At 47.9% G+C, this 22,030-nt stretch overlaps 1 protein-coding gene across 6 annotated transcripts in view; it reads right to left on the bottom strand.

Moving 5' to 3' along the window:
* The window catches only part of BDNF (brain derived neurotrophic factor), a 47,702-nt gene extending 27,631 nt beyond the window's left edge, over positions 1 to 20,071 (bottom strand). Inside the window, exons 1-3 of one of the 6 annotated variants that reach the window (XM_053944897.1) lie at positions 19,965 to 20,071; positions 15,792 to 15,883; positions 13,029 to 13,183 (exon numbers count right to left, since the gene is read on the bottom strand). Coding sequence is in view for 2 of the 6 variants with exons in the window: in XM_053944890.1 (XP_053800865.1) it covers positions 13,029 to 13,183; positions 15,792 to 16,011 (375 nt within the window). In the remaining 4 variants the exon portion in view is untranslated. Of the gene's footprint in view, positions 1 to 9,461; positions 9,533 to 10,227; positions 10,431 to 10,702; positions 10,777 to 13,028; positions 13,184 to 15,791; positions 16,198 to 19,964 lie in introns of those variants that run through there. The other 5 variants (XM_053944890.1, XM_053944891.1, XM_053944896.1 and 2 more) reach the window with 5 other exon arrangements.
* Positions 20,072 to 22,030: the final 1,959 nt, after the last annotated feature.

Raw genomic sequence — 22,030 nt, 5'->3', positions numbered from 1 at the left:
TGAAGTCAGCAGGAATGCAAAGTTTTTAAATCAGAAGGGAGCCAAATGCTAGATTTTCAGCAAGGACTTTGCACCAAGGCATTAAACCCCTTATTTTAGACTTTTGTTATGTTTCTGTTTGATGCTTTACCCTGCTATGTGCTCCAAGCAGAATCATTTTCCCTTGGAGGCATGTACAGCTCCTTCCCCTTTGGTTCCTTAATTTGGGTTAGATCCCGTAATATGAAAAATATACTCAGATATTGCACCTAGAGCACATTGGTGAGACCTAAAGAGCTCTTCTGTGAAGGGAATTAAGATCAAAAAGAATGTGGAATTTAAATATTCAACATTTCTTCTTGGATATGAAACAGAAAAATTGTTTTGATGCAAAAGTTCTTGTGACAGAATACGTTACTTAGACTCTGAGACCATATTAGGATAAATTGGCTTTTTTTATATAGGAATTGCACTCCTTCATATGGAAATTATGACATTTTGTCTATTGCCTCTTACTACAAATGCTTAAAGGATCTGTTAAAAATATTCTTTTAAGAAGTTATATCAAGATAAAAGAGAGTAAATAAGAGCCAGTACCATTTTCAGGCTTATTTCTGATTAGTTTCTTGATTTAGATCCCGTTAGCTACCAGAAAATTGCACCAACTACTGGAGCTGGGGAAGCATCTAACTGACAGCACAGTTCACTTTGCAGGGTGGGTTTGCTGTGCTTTTGTCAGACCCTCACCCTGGCAGAAAAGGAACATTGTGTTGATTCCATGAACGGATGGGCTTACAGAGACTTGGGAAGAAGGGCTCAGCCTGAGTGCCGACACGAATGAAAGACAAGCAGATGAAATGCACATTCTCATGGTCTGACAAAGTACTAGACCTTCATCTACATTTAGCTGATCGATTTTTAACCAGCCATTAATCTTTACTACCACCCCACGGAAAGCACAGACTGGGAAGGCAGCGGACAGCTTCCCCACCAAGGCTTCAGGTAAGGAGGGCAGGACACTTGCAGATGGATGAGGGATTGCCAGATTACCTGTTGGGAAGGCAAAGGAAAGGGCCTTACCCTGCGCTCTTCCACACTAGGCAGGACTCACTGCTGGTTCTTTTCCATGTCAGCACTGCTCCCCTGGTGTGGAGGACTCCAGCCAGGACTCCAGCGCTCTCCACCGCTTCTGCCTGCCCTCCACCTCCAGTGCTCCCACGCCTGCTCGCTGGCAGAGCCCCACGGGGTGACAGGAGCCCTGCAGGGCTTCCCTGCAGGCAGGCTCTGAGGTGTGAGAGCGCCAGGCTCTGAGCTGTCACACTGGAGCTGGGTCAGTGCTTGCTCTGGTCCTACCCTGTAGCTCTTGCACAGGCTGATGGATCCAAAGAAAACAGTTTGGAAAGGTCCATCATCTTTGGCTTTTCTCCTGGCCTGAAGTGCACGCCTCACATCAGTCTGGATTTCTTCCCTCTTTTGGCCCTACAGAGACTGAAAAGGAAATTCTGGCCATTCCAAATCAACTTCCTAGGCTTGTCTTTTTAAGGACTTAGCCTTCTTGTCAGATGTTTTGGCTTCTTTAAAATTTGGGAACCAGCAGAATTTTCTTAAGGGACTGCTGCAGAAATACTTTGATGGGAAAGTAGATGATAAAAATAACCATTAGGTGCCAAAGGCAGTGGACTGGGAATTAAAAGCTCTTCTTAACTCAGAGACATTTGTGTATTTAAAAGAGCTCAAAAAAAGAGGTGAGAAAAGCAGTGGGGATGCAGGGCTATGACCATGGCTGGACAGCTGACTGAGTCCAGGTGAAGGATTTGGGAAGAGGAAAACAACAGGTGGTGGGCAGGAAGAGCCTGAGAATCAGATCTGCCTGGGGAATACCCTGTGGATAGAGTGACTGGTGCAGGAGCAAACGCCACACAGACAGAAAAGAGGTGAACCTGTGGTTAAACTTCACCTCCTGCTACCACCAAGACCTTTGTGAAAGACTTATGCATAACAACTAAAACTCAAAAACCAAAACTAGGGAACAATCCTAGGATTAAGTACTTGTTCCCTCAGAAGAGGATGAGAACAAAACCTGGGCCAGAGGTTATTCATGTCACTCAGGTGCTCAAAAACGGTGATCAATGATGAGTGTGCTGCAAGCACTTAAAATATCTCAGTAAATAAACAAATTTGGGGCACAAAAAGACATTCATAAGGAAAATACTGTAAGATTCACTCTTTCTGTGGATGGCCAATAGATGCAGTAGGCTTCTTTCTCTCTGATGCAATAAATTTTCAGCAATATAATAAAGGGTATCACACTTCAGGCTACAGCAAGAGATTTGTACAGTAGCAAAAGACATTTGAGATGTATCATCATCACTGGAAAATTTCAAACCTAGAATTTAGCCTCATTTAAAAACTGCTAAGTCTTTTTGTTTTCCCGGTCAATACTATAATATCAGCTATCTCTTGACAAAATTCAGCCAAATATTCTCTCAGATGGTTTACAGACTTTTGGCAGGTCTGAGAGAACATGGATTTTACAGAGCAAACCAACACATGAGCAGCTCCAGCCTCTTGACCTCTGCTCATGTCTCTTGCTTCATCCCATTCTCAGTAGAGTTGGTTGGGTTTCAAAAGGTATTTGCTGTCAGAAAGCAGCTGCCTTTTTTTTTTCCCCCTTTGGTAGCCACCTGTTTTCCTGAAATCCATTAAATCCATTGTCTCTTCATGATATTCTGTGGGTTTGAATCTGAATATTTTATCAAATGTCTGTCAGATTATTGATGATAGCTTTAGACAGAAGTACTGAAAGCCTTTTTGAATACTGTTAAACAATATAGAACTCAGTTTATGTTGAAAATATTGGAAAAAAAATTAATTTTGAAATGTCAAATATTTTCCCAGCTCTGTCTGCCTTGACAATGTGTGGCCTTTCCTGATTCCTGAGAGAAAATCTGAATGGGAACTAAATGACAGATACAAAACTGCTTGTGGGCCACCATACAACCTCCTCCTACTGCTGCTGTTTCAAGGGGTGAAACACGTAAAAGAATAAAGAAACCCGAATGCAGGGTCAGGGCTGACGTCAATATTTTGACGTTTCCATAGCTGTACAGGTTCAGTCCCTAATATTAGAATAATACACTGCAAAAGGTGGTTTGTTAAGCTACGCCGTTATGCCTTGTCTTAGACTTGAGCAGGAACCATCTAACTAACCTCCATCATGCTCTTTCCATTCTCAAATGTTTCTTAAAAACATGTCCTTCAGATGAAAGACTGTGAGCTTTGTGGTTGGGTTTTGCTCCGTTTTCAATTTGTGGTATATTCGCCTTATTCGGTGCCCAGAGGGGAGCTCGGTACCATCTCTGTGTGGCTGGTGAACAAAAGGAGGTGAAGGAGCTGGGAAGATCTGCCACAAAGCACACAGGCTGCACAGGAACCTGGCTTTACCATGGGTTATCAAAGGAACCAGCCTGGCTGCTCCTCCCTCCCGTTTGCCTCTGAAGAGCACACACACAGAAAGGGAGCCCCCAGACACTGCCTGTGTGCAGTGATGAGAGAAACAGATGAGAGAAAAGTTTATCCTGAAGCCTTCCCACTGCCAGGGTCCCTTCCACCTCAGCATGCCTCACCTTTTTTTTTTTTTTTTTTAACTGCTTCAATTTGCAGCTTACCATTTGTTATAATAATGGAGTCTAGTGAGAAGCTTGTGGCCCCATAAACTTTGGACATAATTTTAACTGTGTCAGCTTTAAAAAGTCAGTATCTGCCTCATCAAAGGGCAATCATGTCCAATGTGGGTGTCTCTGTCAATTGTGTTTTGAACTGCAGCAATAATCCAACCAAACCATGCAAAGATCTTTTCTACACCCACATTTCTTAATTATCATCATGAGACTGAGGTAGCTGAGACCAGATCTATAATGTTTTCTGGATGTCAAAATGCCCACACACCTTCTGTAATCCTTGTGCTACCAGCCCCCTTTCATATTGCTTTTAGCTGGTCCATCTAATTATCTACTACCATAACTTTTTACTGCATTATTCCCAAATCCCACAAAGGCTCTGTTTAAGAGAAAAAGAAACAACTGGTCTGATGAGACCTCCTTAACTGAACAACCCTATTAACATTTTAGTGGATGATAAACCCCTCTTCACCCCTTTCAGAAATTAAACAATTTTTTTAGAGTCAGGGAAGACCTAGGGCCTTAAAAGTCTCTGCATACATTGCATCCATAAACAATGCAATTTCTTGGGAGCTTTGGGGTCTACTGTCCATTTGGAAAATAAATAACTTTGTTATTTTCACATGTGCTATAGTCAATAAGGATCTGGAATGGGAAAGTAGCAAAAATGTTATGACTTAATGAACACATTGCAAAATCATTCTTGCCAAATGTCAAAATAAATTGGAGGCCAGAGTGTATGGTTTATGCTTGTTAAATTGGGGGTTTGTGCGCTATTTTGGGAAGGGGAAAAAACAAAAAAGGACAGACCACACCACGAAAAGGCAGGGGGAAGAGAAAGTATACACTTGGCCACTTATGGCAAGAGCTTGGCCCACTGCAGTGCCAGCACCAGGGCTCCCCACAAGGGACAGCACAGCAGCCGGGGCCGTGGGGAAAGCACTCACTGACAGCAGAGCTGGCTCTGGGGCACTGCCCTGGCCCCGGGGCTCTGCCCAGCAAGGGCAGGGCCAGGCCCCGCAGCCCAGCTGCTTCCCCACACCAGACCCCTCCGGGAAGCACCGAGCCGTGCCAGGTGAAAACGCCTCACGCCCATCAGCCATTTCAGAGACTTTTTCCATCAGGGAACTGTGCATTTGCACTCTGCCATGAAGTTCAAATGACAACAGGAGTAACGTGACTGGAACCAGATGTGCTTGTGCTGGAGACTCCTGTGACATGCCTGATCATTGCCACAGGTATCCCACTTTTGGCACAGACGAGCAGGTTTTGCCTACATTGCAGAGAGTTTTCTGTTTGTCCAAGCAATGAGCAGCTTGAAAGGTCTAAGTTTAGAAATACCTACACAGCTGAGGACCTGATCCTTTGAACACCAAAGTGTGTCACAGCTATTTTCCCTTTGAGATTGCCTCAGGAAGAGACCAATTAGGATTACATGATAAGTAAAATTATTCCCATACTTACATGGTTGGGAAAATAGGTCTCTCCAACTGCATATTCAAAAGGAGATCAAAGCAATATTGTTCTTTTGCAGTTAGATTTTGACTTATTTATGTTTTTCCCCATTACGTACCTGTTCCAGCAGCACCAAGAGGCCACAGGCATGTGCTTCTTACCTCCCCTCTACATCTAGTAATGGGAGTGCCATGAAAGTGCCTCTATTTCTGGCTGCCTGCATGAAAATGCGTGGATACATATATGTATGGCTTTCGGTTATTTTACTTCACGACACAAGGGTGGGGGGAAATCTTCTTCATACACCTACATCTATCACAAAGCAACTAAGAATAGAAGCAATATTGAGCCAGATGGAAATGTTAATGGTGACAGCTCACAAGCAAGAATCACACATTTGTGAAATAATGAAATGGGTGGGCAGTTGTTATATGAACTCCATGTCAGTCGGTATGTTTTCCTGGCTATAATTTTGCAGAAGTATGTCTCAGAGATATTTTCAGTTCATGGGAGAAGCCTGTGCCCTACCCTACACCTTGCTGCTGGCACGTGGGCGGAGGAATTCACCAAAGGTGGCGAGCAGCTCGCCAGTGACCCTGCTCATCACGTGCCCTAGGGGTGCAGGATGTCCCCTGACATTTCCCTGCCAGGGCACTTCACTACTCCTAACAATGTGGTGGGAGAGATGCAGAAAGGAAGTGTAAAGACATTTGCAAAACCAAACATGAGAGAAACATGGGATACCCACACTTGTTCCAAAATCTCACTTCCAGGCATACAAGTATTACCTTTCCTTTTATATTTCATCTGCCCGTATTCTGCAGTCCTTCTTATTAGCTGGACTTGCTGACCACAAATGAAAATGAGCATTACAAAACCAGTCCTGCATTTCTTCACTCCTCCTTTCTAGTTCTTCATGCCCCAAAAGCCATCAAATCCATTTTAAGGACCACTTTGACAAGTTTGCTTTTGCTAGCCCCAGTTTCTTAGCCCCAGTCTAATGTTAGCTCAAAGGGGAGGGAGCTGTGAAAGTGTCTTTTCAGACATATTTTACCTTGCACTACCTGTCTCATTCCCAAGGTCTAGGGAATCTACTGATTTTCAACAACTTTGATAGGTACTGTTTCTTGCAGATGCTGTTTACTGCACTTGACGTTACTATTTTTTGCCAGAGGAATGAACTAGTTCTCCTGAAATCTTTTGGATGCTCTCTTTGTTTGCGTAGCTGATTAAAAAAATTCTAGCAGCTACATCTTCAAGTGCTTAGTGGTGATTTACTACAATGATTCATGGTAAGACTTACAGCTCCGAGGAAAATCTGTCCCTCAGGATTTATCCACCTTTCCAGAATTTCTCATGGCAGGGCAACCATATGCCACTGTATTTAGGAAGCAACTTATGGTTACTGAATGGCAGCCAGTCTGCATTTTCTTAGTGCATTTCTAAGAGCTCAACAGCATTAACGTGATAAAGGAAAAGAAAAAAAAAAGGACTTGCTGTACAAAGCCAAATGTATGCATCCAGCCACCTCAGATTAATGAAATGCTAGACATTAATCCACTGGCATACATGCCTGTGAATGCTGGCCACTAAAAATAAATAGTGAGAAATATCAGACCGTTTGAAACAGGAAATTGTTGAGCAATCCTGAAAACCAAAAGGTTATCCAAATGGTGAGCTGCTGAGAATGGCAAACTTGCACAGAGACAACGCCTGTGTCAAACACCATATATTATAAAAACCATCTCGTGCTGGACACAGACACCTGACAGACACCAAACCACTGAAGACAACACTCGTGGTACCAGGTAAAAGAAAACCTTAAAAAATAGGCAAAAATCACTGCCACACCAAAACTGGAGGATGAAGACATACTCCAAGGAGATCAGCCATTTTACAGTACCATAACTGTAAGAGATGAAAGGGGGTGATGAACCACCACCAAAGCAGTGACAGCTCCTGGAGAAACAGGAGATACTGAAATCAATAAAGCTACTTGCAGATTAAGGTATGAGTCACCACGATGGGACCAAATACGGCCGTGTCATTTGTTAGCAGCCGTCCATCCCATGCGTCTCTGCAGAGAATGATTAGAATTCCAGAGAAACACGGCAACAGAGGCAGAAAGGGAAATGTTGGAGTTTTTTAAGAGCTGGCAAGAAAGTAATGGGTGCAAACTTAAAATACAGGAAGATACACAAAATTATGCATGGAGTGGAAAATTCATATAACTAGAAGCTCCTTGACAACCTCCTAGATAACAGAAAAATTTATTTTGGGAAGTGGGTAGATTTTTAGTAGGGCTCATCAACCTCTAGTTCAGAGTGGATGTATTGAAATATTAGCTCTACCACATTACTTTTTCCTAAGTGAAAAAAGGTCAGGGGACATTTCATTATGAATTTAATGAGACCAGTACTGCAAATCACGAGTGTTTGAGTGTCACCCAGCCTCCTGATGAAGGACGCTGCTGAGACCTGGCTCTTGTCTGGCTCCTCTCTCCTCGCCTCCACAGCTGCTAAGAACTGCCTCCTATGGCACCCTGACAGGTATCCCCAGCAAACGCAAGTTCTCCAGGTGGAAATGGAAAAATCCACGGAGGGATGCTGCCCGCTCCCTCTTCCGGCCGGCCGTGGGGGGGGGAAAAGGAGGACGGCGCCAAGCCAAGGCCGCCGGTAGCGCATCTCGCGGGGAGGAGAGCGGCTGCTCTCCCCGGCCGCTCGGAGCCCCGCAGCAGACACGGCCGCAGCACAGCGGCAGGTGACCGACTTCGGGGCGAGCCCCGCGCCCCTCCGGCGCCGTCCTGCGCCACCTCCATTTTGGCCGCGCCGCTGTCCGGTGCGGCTGCGGTGCTGCCGTCCAGGGGCTGCCGCTGCTCCCGGGCCGCGGGGCGGAGGGGGCGGCAGAGGGGCGGCATCCCCGGCGCCCGCATCCCCGCGGCACCGCGTCCGCAGGACGGAGCCTCCCGGGGGGAGGCGGTCGCCGTAGCAACCGCGGTGGGGAGGGGGGAACACGGCGGGACGCAGCCGGCGGGGGCAGCCCGGCCCGGCCCGGCGGGCGCGGTGCCCTGCGCGGCGTCTCCGCCCTGCTGCGCGGTGGGGACGCCGCCCCCTCCCCGCGGCGGGCCGGCCTCCCTCCCTCCCTCGCTCGCTGCCGCCTGCCGGGGGCTTCCCTGCCCGGCGGCGCTACGTGCGAGCCGAGCGGGAGGGAGCCCGGCGGGAGGCGGGGGCGGCGGGGCCCCGGGATCCGCCCTCCCTCCCTCCCTCCCTGCCGGCGGGCCCGGCTCCGCAGCGCGGCCGGCCGCGGGGCGCTGCCGCAGGGAGGGCGTGTGGCGCCGGGGCTGTGCCGGGGGGCTCGGCCGGCCGGGGAGCAGGGGGGCTCCCCGCGGCCGGGATTCCCCGGGCGGAGGAGCGCAGGCTGTGTGGAGCGGGGCGGCGGGCACGGCGCGGCTCCGGGCGGGCTCTCCTTGCAGGACCGCGCTCCCCCGGCGGCGCGGGGAGCGGGGGAGGGGGGGTGCACAGCCTCCGTGCGGAGCCGGAGACCCCCTGAGCCTCTCTACCTGCGAGCGCTGCTGCTGCCGCCGCTGCTCCGCCAAACTGCTGACTTTCCAGAGCTTATTTTTAGCCCGGAGACTAAATATTATTAGCTACATTTCTACGTAGGAAGAATCGGAAGCGCGGGGAGGGGTGGGGGGAGGCACTAGAGATAGGGAGGGAGATGAGCAGAAAGCTTATCCGAATGATCTCCAGTTGGGGGGGCTGCGTTTGGGTTTCAGGCTTGCCAAAGGCGCGCACGCACACACACACAACACACACACCATTAATTATGGCAAAGTAGATGCGGATATTGGATCATCAGCAATACATGCACGGCTCTCCCTTTGAGCCTTAGGCTGCGTATACAGAGGGGTCAGCTAATCTCCGTGTAGGTAAACATCAGCTGCGTCCCTTTATCTGTGAAAGATCAGTCCTGCACATCAGTGCCAGCTAGAGCTCAGCTGCATCTCTTTAGCTATGCAAAATCAACTTGCATTCTCAGCCAGGGGAAAAAAAAAAAAAAAAAAATCCGTCGCATCTGCTTCTCTTGGTAAAGATCAGTTGCATCTCTGCCCAAAGCATGCACACACACATAGGCGAGATTCCCAGGTTAAATCAGGCACAACTTAAGTTAACTCGTAGTTAAATCGCATCCAGCTTCTCCTTCCTTCCTTCCTTCTCTAGCCCTCACACACATCAAGCAGCCAGCAAGGTAACAAAACTAGGCGAAGAGCAGGCACCCATCCCCGCACCACAGAGAGGGAGAGGCAGGAGCCAGAGGGGCCGCCGGGGGTGTCCCCCCTCTGCTTACCTTGGTTACAGCTAACACCACGAGCAGTGGCTAGATCGCGGAGATAAATACTGGCATTTCCCAAAGTTGACACCGTCAAACCAACCCCCGGAGCTTGCAAGACTCTTTTTTTTTTTTTTTATCCCTCCTCTCTTGTTCCTATTCCAGTCCGCACCGCTAGGAATTCAACTTAGCCCAGCTCCAGCGGGGCGAGAGGGCGGCGGGCGGGGAGGGGAGGGGAGTGCAAGCACCGGGGGCTGGCGGGGGAGGGAAGCCGGTACCCAGCGCCAGCGGCTCCCCGAGCCCGCCGGGTCGCGGAGCGATGCGGAGCGGCGCGGGGCCGCCTCCGCCGCCGCTGTCCAGGGTGCTGCCGCCTCCCCGCTCCGCTCCGCTCCTCGCCGCGGCCCCCCGCCCGTCACGTGCCGCTCCGCGCCCCCTCCGGGGCAGCCCCGAGCCCCCGGCCCCCCCGACGGCAGGCGGCAGTGCCCGCCGAGGGAGAGGCAGCGAGCGCCCGGCGGCAGCCCGGCCGCCACGGCTCCAAGTTTCTCTCTCAGACGCGCCGTTTCCATCGCAGCCCTAAATCAAAGAGCGCCGCAATTAAAGTTACACCGTCTAAAACACAATTCTCCCGGCCCCCGCGGGTTACGCTCTTTGGCGTATTAAGTACTAGAAAGCCGAGCCCGTGATATCAGATACTGTCGTTAAGCAACATCTCAAGCTTTTTGGTGCAGTTGTTTTGTTCTTCTCTCTAGGTATTAAAAATAAGCTTTTTTTTGTAGGTACTCACCATTGTTTCTTTGCTGTCCTGGAGACAGAAGTGGTTTAAAATCCAGTCTCTCCAACAGATGCTGGAAGGTAATGTGTCTTGTTTGAAGTCATCATGTGAGAACTTCTGCTTTGCTCAGTGGATCGCCCACCACTTGGTGTGACTTATGAATCTAATAACCCTTTGCAATATCCGCAAGCTTAAACTCTCCACCACCTTGGTGCCTACAGAAGACAGAAAGCAACTGGCAGGGAGTTTTAAAAACCTATAGATTTACGCAAACGCCTTAGCTCAGAGTCACGTTTCCCTCTGAGTTCTTACGTGATCTTAATGAATGAGAGGGGTTACCAGCCAATACGGTATAAAACGTGATCGCAGCCGCCTCCCAGGAAAGCGGAGCGGGACGCTAAGTTCCCGAGCGAAGTCCTGGCCGGCCGGGCGCGCTCCGCAGCGAGCCCTGACTCCCACCGCCCTCCTCCCACCTCCCGGCTCGCACCTGGGGCCGTGCAAGACGAGCCGGCTCCGGAGATTTACGTTCGGGACAGGTAAGTCAGCATTTGGGGGCTCGCTTGTTTGTTTGTTTGTTTGAATGTCACGTTCGCTGCGCTCTCACGGGAAGTGCTCCAGGGACTTGTTGCATACTAGGTCCTGCCACAAGAGGAGCGTGGCACAGTTGCCAAGACGAGTTCCTTTCCGAAACCCTTGCCTTTCCCGAGCTGCAACTTCCCGCACGCCTTTCCTCCCCCTCCTCCCTCCACCCTCGCCGGGAGGCGCATCCCGGGGGCGGGCTGCTCCGCCGGCCCGCGCTGAGCCCCTGCCGCCGGCAAGGCGGAGGGGAGAGGAGCGCATCCCCGGCATCTGCCTTTGCTTTCCCTTCTCCCCTTCTCCCCTCGGGGCCCCTGCAGCGCCCGGCTCCGCCCGTGGTTTCTATCGCCAAGTCAATTCCGGTCTGCTTGCGTTGGGAGAACGCCCGCACACCTGGGCGCCAGGGCAGCCCCTTTCCCCGAGAGAGGTGGCCGAGCCCCAGGATTGCTCCTGCCGAGGCTCACAAAGTCCTCGTCCCCAATTTGTCTTCGCATGTGGGGTTTATTCCCAGCGGCTGCCCCGCCTCCCCGGCTCCGAGAGCCCCGCGGGAGCGGTGCGGGAAGGGCTGTGGGAGGTGGTGCGGCGGGTTTCTTCGCCTTTGAAGGCGAATTGCTGTCAACTGAACCTGGACTTGCCAAAGTTTATGGGTGCTGCCTCTCATAAGGAAAAAGGAGACCAAGACCGAGGAGCTCCTCGTCCACACCCGTTCTCTCCCGACTGAGTGTTGGAATCACATTCACGGGTCATTTCTCTCCGAAGCGCCCGTTTCTCCCGCCCCCCGAGTCCCAGGTACCTCTGCCTGGGAGCCCAAGCAAGCAGCCTCTTCCATGACAACCATCTATGTTGATCCATGCAATAACCAGCAGATGCTGCCCTAAGACTGGTACAGCTGGTACTTTCCTGCCTCGGCTGTCCTGGGGACAAGGTGTTAGAAGAAAAGTCAAGTGGTACCCAGCAAAGCTGCCCTGAGGAGAAGCACGGAACCCCTCAGTGCATCACACGCTGCCTGCGTGCCATGTGCAGGCAGAGCCTGCCGGAAAGCCTGCCGCTGATGTAACACTGCACCCGGCACATCACCCTGTCACTGACACGGTGTCACCCGAGACACGTCCTCAAGTGCTGATCTTCAGTCAGGAAGCTGAAGTTTTCTTCCAACAGTTGGAAGTACTCATAGTTACTGTTAACACTGGTCAGGAATACAGTTTTAAGTGGCATTAAAGTTAAAAAAAACCCCATCAACCTAAGTGTTTCAACATGTGGACTTGCAATGAGTTCTGCTTTCTCCCATTCTTCTAAGCAGTTTGCTCCTGCCTCTTCCTCAGGGGAATAAAGTAATTTGGTAATATCTACTTTGGGTAGTAAGTTGTACAATTCACATTTTGACTACATAAACACATATCTAAATCATCTACTTTGGGTAGTAAGTTGCACAATTCACATTTTGACTACATAAACACATATCTAAATCTTAAAGGTTTCTGACCCTGTGGAGTCCTCAGCGTTTTATAGAGAGAACTTTACAAAGATCCTATATGATTTAAAACATATTTCTGCATACTTATTTTAGAGCTCAAGAAACATCGTCTTCATTGAGAAAGTAATTGCCTCTGTAGCACTTGTAACAAAGTGCTTTGCAGCACTGTTCCTCCCCTACTTCTCATTTCATTAACTTCTAGGTATCTTCATTTTCTGATGAAGGTCTCGATTGTTAGAGATGCCCATGAGAAACCTTTGGTGGGCCACGGTATCATATTGATGTAATAACCTTAAAGTTACAGCAAAAAAATCCTTCGACAAAGCTTCCCAGGAGCTCCACAGCAGGAAGCAGCATGGTGTCATTTCAGCCCTGTGCAGATGCATTTCCTACGGGAAACTGGTGGGGTTTGCCAGCAGTGATAAGGCAGGGTGCTGCCTGGAGGGCTTGTGTTTGCTGGGGATACCTGTCGGGGTGCCGGCCACGAGCAGAGTTACTTCTTTGGACGGCTAACTAGAAGGGCTCCTGGTCAGTATTTCTGCTGACGAGCGGGACTCCACCCACCCCCCGGGGCTAGGTGACAACTGATAACACATCTCATTCTCAACAGACCAAATTAAGCACGTGTTTGCTGAAGGGATTGCTTTAGATAGCCTCAAAGTAATTAATGGAATTAAACAGGGCTGCAGTCAAGGGAATGGTACGAAAGTGTGTGGAAAAACAAAAGGTCACAATAGGGGATGGTATGGAGAACGGGAATTACCTGGCAGAAGACGAGTAGGAGGAGGCAGTATAAAACAATCAGAGGTCTTTCCTTGTAGTGGCATTCACAGGTGAGAGAACAGCCCAAGTCATTCTGATGGGCCAGAGTTAAAGCTGAGACACCAGACAATGCACCAGTCACTCTGTCAGGGATTCCTGCAAGAAGGGCATTAGAAAGGGGATGGATTAGAATTAAACCTAAATGCCTGTTGAGTTTCTAGACATTTCCTTTCCCTAGGTCTTGTTTCCAGCTATGTGTTTTTTTTTTTTTTTTTTTTCCTCTAGAAGGTCTTATCCCCAGGCCATGGGACACCCAGCCATGAAAAACCACTTGATGTGAGTTGGTGTGGAGGGTTTTTTCCCTTACTACTGTAGAGGGGCACAAATGACTCAAAGTTACTCACCTGACAAGTCATACACTTCACTAAAAGCTGAAGCAGTGGGTAGAGTTTAGCCCATTATTTAAAACTAATAATCAGGTGGTCCGTTTACAGGCTCTTGAAACAGGATAGCTGTTAGCATTTGCCAGGATGACAGGACACAGCATTTGCTGCACGCAGGTAGTTCATACATATAAGGCAATGTACATCTCTTGTTCCAAGTCTGTTTATCTTGGAATCACATTGTTACCAGATGAAGTATACAGCTGCAGGACCTGACTTCAGTGGGGACTACTCATACGTAAATAGTGACATAACTGTTTAGCAGATGAGGCCTAATTAAGCGGGAATCAGCCATACATTTTCCTTCTCTTAGACAAAACAATGTGAAGAATACTGCAGGAGCATTGCTTGAAAGTCACAGTGCCTTAAATCGACCTGTGAAGCATCCCGGAATCCTAAGCAAGCTGCAAATGCTCTTTCCCTGCCTTAAAACACCTTAGAAGATGATGAGCTGTTGCTGGTTGGCTTTTTCACATAGTTGAAAGACTACCAAAATATGTGGATAACTGCTAAGCACCTAACTGCTAAGGTGCTAAAAGGCACCTTCCATTCATTATGTACAGCTGCTCCTTCAGGGACCACTGCAAACCTGCCTCAGACACCAACATTAGCAATCTGAGCAGAATCAGATGATAGCAGTAGCTGTCAACTTCACAGAGATGCTTCTGAAATAAGAGCTGTGTGACATCATCGCTGGTGTGAAACGGGGCTGCCAGCTTCTCTCCATGCCAGCAATCTAATGGTGTGTTTGCTAGAAAGGTCCCCCAGGGTCATGGTGTGCTAGTTTTGCTGGTAACCTCCTGCTTCTTCAACAGGCGGATTTGGCACCTGCCCTGCTACTGCCTGGAGGGTAAATACCAGCCTCCCAGTAGGTATTTAGGGTAGCCTCCCATCAAGTGTTGATTTTCTGCGCCTGATTTCCTCCTCCTGCAGATTATCTTGCTCTCATATTTCCATCTTTCCCCTGATCTTCGCGCTGCAAGTGTTAGCAGTCTTTCACTCTGCCTCCTCCCTCCCTGGAAGTTTTCCTTTCTTTCTGAGCCTACTTGTCTTCAAAGTGCGTATATTCAATGCTGGTAACATGCAGATGAACATCGTAGTCATGATCCCACTCAGATACTAAACAAGCCTCCCACCAATGCCTTGTCCTCCTTTAGAGTGCTGGAGCATTTCAGCTTGCTTGCAGTCTCCTGAAAGAAGCAGGAAATCCTCTGGAGCAGACAGGCAGCAGCACATGTGCTTGCTGTGGTAGTACCTCCGAGAACGGCTGATCACCGACTCCTCTCCAAGTGTCTGCAGGGAAGGGAGGCTGAGATTCCCACAGGAATCCCACAGGTGGGCCCAGAACCTGGCCTCCAACCCACCTCAGCCCACAAGAGAAGGGCCACACGGATCAGGGCTGACAGGGGGTCTGTCAGCGTTGAGCCAGCCACCAATTTGCTGATCCTGGGGAAATCCTCTGCTCTGCACTTTCAGCTGTCCATAGGTACCTCCACATCCCTCTCACAGGGGACTGGGACTGTAGCAGGACTTCAAGGACAGGTCTGAGAGTTTTGCATTAATTATTTACTTGCCATCAACTTATAGTAAAAAAAAAAAAAACACTATTGTAGTAAAGTTTTGTCTAAACTGTTTCTGTCATTTATGGAAAAGGTGTGTTTCAGGAAAACTTCTAGAATTAGTTAATTTCTCAAACTACCACACATGCAAATGTACTTCAGTACCTGTATGGCACTCAGGTTAGCTGGAAAAGACAGGAGATTAGATAAATGTAATGGAAACTATTGGCCCATGTAAGTTCTCCTGCCTGACCTGAGCAAAATGAGACACCGGGTATCTCTTACTAGAAGAAAACCAGAGATAGGGAGAGAAATCAGAACCTGGAGAAAAAGAAACATGACAGCTGTAATCTGTTACTATTGCAACCTGATTATAGGATTCATTGACAAGGTGGGGGAGCCTTTCTTTTGGCATCAAAGTCTACACCTTGCTTCATGTAACCACAAGAAAACATCTCCAGGCATCAGCCTTTAAAAGAGATTCTTTCTTCAATCTTCTTTAAAGAGAAAACACACAGCATGGCCATGAACAAAATAAGTTACATCCCTGCCTCATCATATTTTTAAATGCTGTTATGTGCAGACCCGAGTTAGAAAACCAGCACTCTGAGACAGAAATACTCTGATACAACTATATGGGATTGGCCTTAGTTGTACTTACAGGTGAAAAGTAAACACATTCCTTAAATCCCTTCCAAAGTTAATGTTTATGATGAAACTACCTTCCAAACCATATGAATCTACTTCTCAACAGGCAAATACCTTCTCGGCTTCCATGGGAGCTCGCAGTCACAGCTTGGAGTCTGAACCCCGTGGCGCATGGTAGAAGCACCCTATTGTTGAGAACAAGATATCTGTTGGAGGAATTACACACAGAGTTAGCAGAGAGCAAGAGGAGCTGGATGCTTGTCCTAGAAGGGTTATTAAGGGATGCTGGCAAGCTCTGAGTAAGAGTGACCCTTGGCTTTGTCTCTGCATTCATATGATGAACTGTTTCAACTATGACTGTGTTCTCTGCAAGGCCCCTGGGTGAAAGAGGAAGAGGGTGAGATGACAACAGAAGAAGAGAGGAATAGTGGTATGGGGTAAAAATGCTGAAGGAAAGTAGAAATGCAGAGAAACTCTTCCAAGGCTACCACTGAACCAGGGGCATTTAGTAAAATAATAACCTCCATCCAGGCTCTTGCAACAAGTTAACTAAAAACACCTCCCTACCAGTTATGTATGAAATTGTCCTGTCTATTTTTATCCTGTCATTTTCAGACTAAAATGACAAATTCTCCCCTGAGATAGTATTCACACAACCAGGAAACAGTGCTAATGTTGACCTAAATAAATAAAGCTGCTCCCATGTAAGAATTCCTGCAAGGATCCTTTAAAACAAGATAACTTTGAAAACATTTGCTGCAAAATGCACATGAAACCCTGGGGGACAAACAGCCTGCTAGACACTATGGTCTCACTATCCCAGTTTCCAAACAAGGCTAAGAGCTTTACTAATGCACTGCTGAAGAGAACAGGGGTATTAGAGCAAGACTTCTGATGCCAAAACACAGGGTCCTGGTATTCCTTTCAGTTAGGGCACAAAGAAATTTTCAAAGAAGAAAAGTATTATTTTGTGCAGTTGTATACACGTTTTTGAGCCTAGCTGCACATGAAGCTTTAACTATGTCTTATGACAATTTGCATGATGCTTTCTGCCTCCGGTGGTGCTATTACCCCATCTTAACTTTTTGATGGGGTCATTCATTACTGCTGCTACACACTAAACCAAACAGATCTCTTCAGATGCACTGTTGATTAAGTTAGATCTGTTGTCCTTATTCAATCAGAAGCTGTAGAGCCAAGATCTGTTTCCAAAACCAAGCTTCACAAAGATAAGGGCAAGTCTAGATGAAAATTTTGTGGAGGTTTGTTTAGGATTTCGTGGTAAACTCACCAAATGCAGCATGTTAGAGGTCATTGGTAAGAATATTATCGCTACTCCTAATTTGTTTTTGCACCTCAGTTTGAAGACTTTCTTTTCCACTGGCAGCCCACATACTGCTGCAGCATCCCTTGCTTTGCTCTACCTGATAACCTGTCAGAAAGGTGAGCCATTAGGAAAACCTCCACTGTGCAGCAATTAGCAAATCTTTTGTTCCAGCAGAGATGAAAAAACTGGCTTTTTTTCCCAAGACCTGAAACTAGAATGGCCAAAAGGGACCATTATTTTCCTTTAGTGCCCCTTGTAATGCTGTCCATTTACCTTAAAGATGTTCTGCATGGGCTCCAGGAGTCAGTGCCTTTCTTAACTGCAATGCACATGTGGAGACTTTGGATGCACAGATGTCATTATGAATTAATCCACTGCAGCCAAAAAAGGCCTCTTTACCTTTCACACCTCCACTGGAATCAAACCAGATACAACCTATACATTTTCCCTTCCCCTTTCTTCTCTGATGTGCTCTCCTGTTCTAAATACTCCTCACAGGAGCCCAAGTAACTTTTGTTTGTGACTTGGGGAACTTTATTGAATAAATATATATGGAAGTGTTCCTAACGCTGAACAGCACACAAATTGCATGATTACTTCTAGTGTCTCTTATTGAAATGAAAATATTTTAATAACTTGAAAGATTCTTCAGTGAACCATGCTGGATCTGTGCAATTTATAGCATATTTAAATATTTTTACATTGGTACCCGAGACTGAATTCCAATATTTCTCTTTTGTCTCTCTGTGCATTTTAATACACTTCTGGGAACACTTACCTTTTATGACGAAACCAATATTTTCTAAGGTAAAGTGGTGATTTCAGCTTAAGTGCAACCATATGTATCTTAGGGCAAAGGCTTTTGCTTCTAAATAACTGGTTAATGTTAAGCATCTTTCACAATGAAAATGTCACAAACTACCATATACCAGCTTTCTCAAGGAAACAAAGATAAAACACAGAAGAGTAGAGCTTCTATAGTTAAGGATGAATACTTTAAGGCATGATTGAAAATTTAGACTTTTTTTTTTTTCCAATTAAACTGGTATAACTACAGAGTTATCAAGTCTGCTTGATTTTGTGAGCCTGTCTCTCTTGGCATGAAATAGATGATGTCCTGTTTTAGTTTACCAGTCTGATAACCGGTGGCTGATAACAGCACTGAACATAATTGTACAAAACTATGCATATAACTTATTCCTGAATCTGCACAGCATATATCCCTCATCAGCAGCTGCATCACATTTGATTATTTTGTTTCATTGCAAATCTCTCAGAAGCCTGAATAAGTCTTTACAGCTTTGAGGGACATTTTTGTGTCCATTTTACAAAAAGACAAACTGAGGCAGAGAGCACTTAAACTGCCAGTAAATGGCTCTGATAGTGCAGCTTGGTCCCTGAGCAGTTTACCCACAATAATAATGCCAGTCAAGATCTGGCAGTCCCAGCACTTTTTTCTAAGAAATTTATAATGACTCTTCTCCTGTGCCTGCTGAGTATATTACTTTGACACTGGGAAAAGATCCATGCAAAAATATTTGTATCATAATGTCAAGGATATGCCATATCATTCATACGGCCTAACAGCAAAACACTGGCAGGGAGTAATTATTAATATGGGGGTAAAATTACTGTAGTCTTCTGAAGTGTACAGAAATTAGAAAAAAAGCAGAGAACTTGGGCAAACAGTGAGGGAACAGCAATCAGATTTTCCATCTCTTATGCCTTCTCAGGCTCACATTATCTACCCTAAATGTTGAGGGTCACCTGTGGGGCACAACGTGTTTCTTGTGCATTTGCTACATGGCCTGTGCCCTGGGGTAGTGAATTTGGAAGTTTTATGGAAGAGCTTTGCAATCATAGAATAGAATCCTAGAATTGTTTGGGTTGGGAAAGACCTTCAGGGTCACTAAGTCAACTGTTAGCCCAGCACTGCCAAGCCCACCAGTAAACCACGTCCCCAGGTGTGCCATCTGCACACCTTTTAAACACCTCCAAGGCTGCCAACAGAACCACCTCACTGGCAGCCTGTTCCAGTCCAGACAACCCTTTCCATGAAAAAGCTATTCCTAAAAGCCAATCTAAACCTCCCCTGGTACAACCTGGGGCCATTTCCTCTTGTCCTGCTGCTTGTTACCCAGAAGAGGCCGATTTGCACCTTGCCACAAGCTCCTGTCAGGTAGTTGTAGAGAACTTAAAGTCTTCCCCTGAGCCTGCTCTTCTCCAGGCTGAGGGCCCCAAAGCTGTCCTCAGAGGACTTGTGCTCCAGACCCTTCCTCAGCTCTGCTGGCCTTCTCTGGACGTGCTTCAGCACCTCAGAGAACTGAACACGTCATCACCAGTGCCAGGTACAGGGGGACAGTCGGTGCCCTGCTCCTGTGGCCACACTGTTTCTGACACAGGCCAGGATGCCACTGTCATTTTGCCCACCTGGGCACAGCTGGCTCATGTTCAGCTGCTGCTGACCAGCTCCCCCAGCTCCTTTTCCACTCTGCCCCAGCCTGCAGCACTGCAATGGGTTGCTGTGATCCAGGGACAAGGCTTGGCACTTTGCCACACTGAGCACTCCACTGAGCTGGGCCCACGGATCCAGCCTGCCCAGGTCCCTCTGCAGAGCCTTCCTGCCCTCCAGCAGATCAACAATCTCACCCAGCTTGGGACTGTCTGCAAACTGACTGAGGATGCCCTCGATCCCCTTGTCCACATCACTGGTAAAGACATGAAACAGAACTGGCCCTGGGGAGTCTGCCCTGTGACCAGCTCCCTCACCATTCCTCACGTGTAACTTCACTCACCATCACTCTCTGGGCTCAGCTGGCCACTCAGGTTTTACCAAGCAGATTGTATATTCATGCAGGCCATGAGCAGGCCCTTTGGCTCCTTCAGGTGCCAAAGACTTTACTAAGGTCCAGGTGAACACTGTCTGCAGCTTTCCCCTGACACACTAAGAGGACACACACCTTGTCACAGGAGAGCGGGCTGGGCACGGTCTGGGAGCACATGGAGACAGGATGCTGCTGCCTGAGAGCTGGCAGTGCCCCTCACCTGGGGCCTGCCTTCCATTTGTGGCTGGGCGTCCTCCTGAGCCCTACCCTGCCTCAGAGCTGCAGGAGCCTGCTGGCCAGCTGGGCACAGGGCCATGGCCAGTGTCTGTGGGGCCAGCTGGGCACAGGGCCATGGCCAGTGCCTGTGGGGCCAGCTGGGCACAGGGCCATGGCCAGTGCCTGTGGGGCCAGCTGGGCACAGGGCTCACGGCCAGTGTCTGTGGGGCCAGCTGGGCACAGGGCTCCCAGCCAGTGTCTGTGGGGCCAGCTGGGCACAGGGCTCACGGCCAGTGTCTGTGGGGCCAGCTGGGCACAGGGCTCATGCCCAGTGCCTGTGGGGCCAGCTGGGCACAGGGCTCACAGCCAGTGTCTGTGGGGCCAGCTGGGCACAGGGCTCATGGCCAGTGTCTGTGGGGCCAGCTGGGCACAGGGCTCACAGCCAGTGTCTGTGGGCCAGCTGGGCACAGGGCCATGGCCAGTGTCTGTGCACAGGGCTCACACGGCCAGTGCCAGTGGGGCCAGGTGCTGCTGTGCTGGGTGGCACTGTGCTGCTGTGCTGGGTGGCACTGTGCTGCTGTGCTGGGTGGCACTGTGCTGCTGTGCTGGGTGGCACTGTGCTGCTGTGCTGGGTGGCACTGGCAGCAAGCCTCACCTGGGGAGGTGCTGGGGGCCCTCCCTGCCACAGCAGCCACCCCGTGCTGTGCCACCAGCCTGCTCTTTAATCAGGCTCTTCATCAGTCAGCACTTGGGTCAAAGCACAGGCCTGAAGAGCAGATAATGCATGCCAATACTTTCTGATCTCTTTTGGGTGAATCATTTTTTGGGCAGCCTGCCTTCCATGAGGAGGAGAAGGCAGCCCCGATACTACTAGGGAAGGAAGATGGGCAGATTCAGATAACTACAATAAATCTCATTTCAGATCATTTGTTGGGATAACGAGATGTCTATCGTTATTAATAATCTGAGGTCTGCGCAGTTACACGAGACCAAAACAAAACTTGGCCTAAGGTTTCCCTGGCTTTCAGTGGGTTTGATTGTTGGCTTAAATATGCAGTTCCTGTGAAGATGCTGTCTCTCATAATCTCCTATTTATCTTTTTTCTTGTATTTTACACAAGTCTTTTGGCATTCCTTGCTCAGGAGTATTCCCCACTAAACCTGAATTATGTGGCAACACTCGAAGGAAAAAAAATTGTGACTAAAATCTAGGAGATAAACCACAAGGTGGAAAACAAATGATTAATTGCAAGTATGTAGATAAGAAGAATGTAATGGAATAGTGTTACCTCTCCATTACTTAATGAGGAGCATATAAATCACTGTATCTAAACATGACACCTTCCTGTACTACCAAGTCTCTCTAAAAAAATATATTTTGGTTATTGGCCTAAAGAGCATTCTTAGAGATTAGAGCAACACAAGCCAAAACAATAGCAAGATGTTAAATAAAATAAAGAATGTAATTTGAAAAGTGCAGCCTGGATTCTTAGTTGCTAAATTGATGTAGCACCACAGCTTTGTGGAGCTCATCCACCTTGCACAAACCATCTTGCAAACTTGCATCTGTCTGTTGTGCCTTGGACCTCTTAAGGAAACAAGTCAAGACGAAAACCAAACAAAAGCTGTTCAAATCAGTCCAATGATAGCTTGACTATATTGATTACTAAATGAAGCTAATTAAAAACCTTTTCCCCACCTAATTCTTTATTATGATAAAGACTTTTTAGCTTTAAAACTGATTAGTAGAGCTTATTCTCTGTCACTTATATTTACTGATATAAATAGGCAAAAAGTGCTGATAAATAACCCACAGGCTCTGAAACTCACCAGTATGGAGAGGCCAGTGCTCACAGTCCTGTGAAGGAAATAAGTACAACATGCTCTGCTGTCAGCATTTCCCATCCTTACAGGTGCCATCTCCTAAATTTGATGTCTTTAAAATTGTTGAAGCTATACCATCAAAAGCAGAAACACCTGAAATAA

The sequence above is a fragment of the Vidua chalybeata genome, chromosome 6 (genome assembly GCF_026979565.1).
Source record: "Vidua chalybeata isolate OUT-0048 chromosome 6, bVidCha1 merged haplotype, whole genome shotgun sequence".
NCBI lineage: Eukaryota > Metazoa > Chordata > Aves > Passeriformes > Viduidae > Vidua > Vidua chalybeata.
Note: the sequence above shows the minus strand (reverse complement) of the source record. Positions and strands in the feature narration are given on the sequence as shown.